At 53.8% G+C, this 1,992-nt stretch overlaps 1 protein-coding gene across 1 annotated transcript in view; it reads left to right on the forward strand.

Moving 5' to 3' along the window:
• The first annotated feature begins 1,693 nt into the window (after nucleotides 1-1,693).
• LOC131215632 (peroxidasin) overlaps nucleotides 1,694-1,992 on the forward strand; it is a 28,932-nt gene continuing 28,633 nt past the window's right edge. The window contains exon 1 of the mRNA XM_058210022.1: nucleotides 1,694-1,944. Within this exon, the coding sequence (XP_058066005.1) occupies nucleotides 1,694-1,944 (251 nt within the window). The remainder of the gene's footprint in view (nucleotides 1,945-1,992) is intronic.

Raw genomic sequence — 1,992 nt, forward strand, 5'->3', positions numbered from 1 at the left:
AGCCCTCGGGCCTCGGTGTGTATTTGTGCCTCATCCCCACGTAATCCTTTTATCTGGAGGCTGTATAAAGCGCTCGCAGACGTGCGGACCGCATGGGGGATTTTTTGTCCGCTCCGTTCCACTCCTTAGAAGTCGTCCCAAAAGCACCGAAAGTCACTGCGGCCGGCCCCATTTGCGGCTCACTCAACTATTCCGAGCTGCCGATGCTTTTATCTTCGCATCCGGCGGAAACGGCCGAAAGGGTAGGCACACTATCGGAACTTACACTGGGGTCGGAACCGGCTTTTTCGGTATCGGCGCGGTTGGACGGTCGGTCCGGTGACTTTATTGTGGCCGTCATCGTCCGCCGGATCTAGTCATTCCGTTGCTGATTGAACGCTTCGGCCACTGCCATCCCCGATACGGGCTGTCCTAGGGCTTTAACCCTGCGCTTTCCGGTGGAGGTGCGCTTCAAGGATACGTCCACAAGGATGATGTCCTTGTGGTTGGGGCCTTCATCATCCCCGCCGCCGAAGGCATTCTTTTCCGTTGCCGCCCAAATGGCTCCGTAAAAATCGGGTCCGTAGCATACCTTTCCGGCTTTCCGGACGATGTATTTCGGGAGGACATTCCAGCCGACGGCCGAGTAGAGCGCAAAAGTTTCCTTGCTCGGAATGTGGATCCAATTAATTAGCCATCTCGCCAGCGATTCCACAAATTGGAACTACTTTACACCGACCGACCGACCGGGGGGGGGGGCACGGCGGAATGTTGGGTCCGGCATGCCAACGCAGGCCGGGACACCCGGGAAACAATTTGCCAAAAAGCGCAACCCGGGCTGCGTCGCTGCGTCAATATGCAATTATGGCCGCGGCCCCGGCCCTTTGGTACCTTGGAACATTCTCGGGTCGATCTAATTTCCGGTCCGACTTTGCTGCACCCGGAAACTTTGCTAATTAAAAACGAACTCGACGCCCGGAGCCCGTGTCCCGACCGACCCGAGGCGCAGACACCGAAAGGATTCTTACCAGGCTGCCCAGTAGTTTCCTCTGGAAGTGTCGAGTGACAAAACAAAAAAAAGGACGGTCCTTTCAGAGTAGGCCTGGAAAATTGTTTGTCTTGCGAAATACTTCAATCGCTGCGCGTTGTCACCGCTGCCGTACCGAGAGCGCGTTCCAGAACAACAATCTGGAAACTTTTCGGGCTGAGCCCGAAACATTCGTTAAGTTGCAGCGTTTAGTGACGGCGGTTTGGAACGAGGCGGAGCTGCTGTGCAATGAAAGTTCTGGACTGGAAAATGGAAGAACAAAGCGCGCCGAGAAAGTTGTGGAGGAATGGGAAATCTATTGGGAAAGTTGTGAACGGAGCAGTCTAAAGTGTTGGACCCGGTTATTGCCCAGATGATTTAGAAGGTTATTTAGTGCGTCAATCTTTATCAATCAATCTTTATTTGGTGCGTTTTGCAGGACAGCTCAACATAGGCAACTTGGACAGTGCTTGGCTTTGGAAATAACTCCGTGAATCCGACACAAAAAGAAATTAAGAGTGATACATCAAAAAATTCCCTAGCAACCGCCGTGACGTGCCGTGTTAATCGCACCGTCATTGGAAGCAAACTCCGACCGGCGGCACCCATGTTTATCGGCTGAAGTTAACGTTCCAGAAGAAGCAGTGACCTTTGCTGACACGTGTACGAAAAAACGAGGGTCACAAGATGGAACGAAGGCGTCCAGCGAAGCAGCAGCAGCAGCAGCAGTGTCGACGGGTGTTGATTAGCGGTTGCAGCAGCAGCAGGCTGTTGCTAATTGCCGCTATCGCGTCGCTCTGCGTTGCCATGGCGATGATGCCGACGATGGTCGACGCAGTCCGCTGCCCGGACAAGTGCTTCTGCCAGCAGCGGACGGTGCGCTGTATCAAGCAGCAACTCGATAAGGTCCCGGAAATGCCGCCCGATACGAGCATCATGTGAGTAATACGGTTGAGCAACAAAAAAGCGGTCGAAAATGGTCCACA

This window comes from Anopheles bellator, chromosome 1 (genome assembly GCF_943735745.2).
Source record: "Anopheles bellator chromosome 1, idAnoBellAS_SP24_06.2, whole genome shotgun sequence".
In the NCBI taxonomy this organism is placed as follows: Eukaryota; Metazoa; Arthropoda; class Insecta; order Diptera; family Culicidae; genus Anopheles; species Anopheles bellator.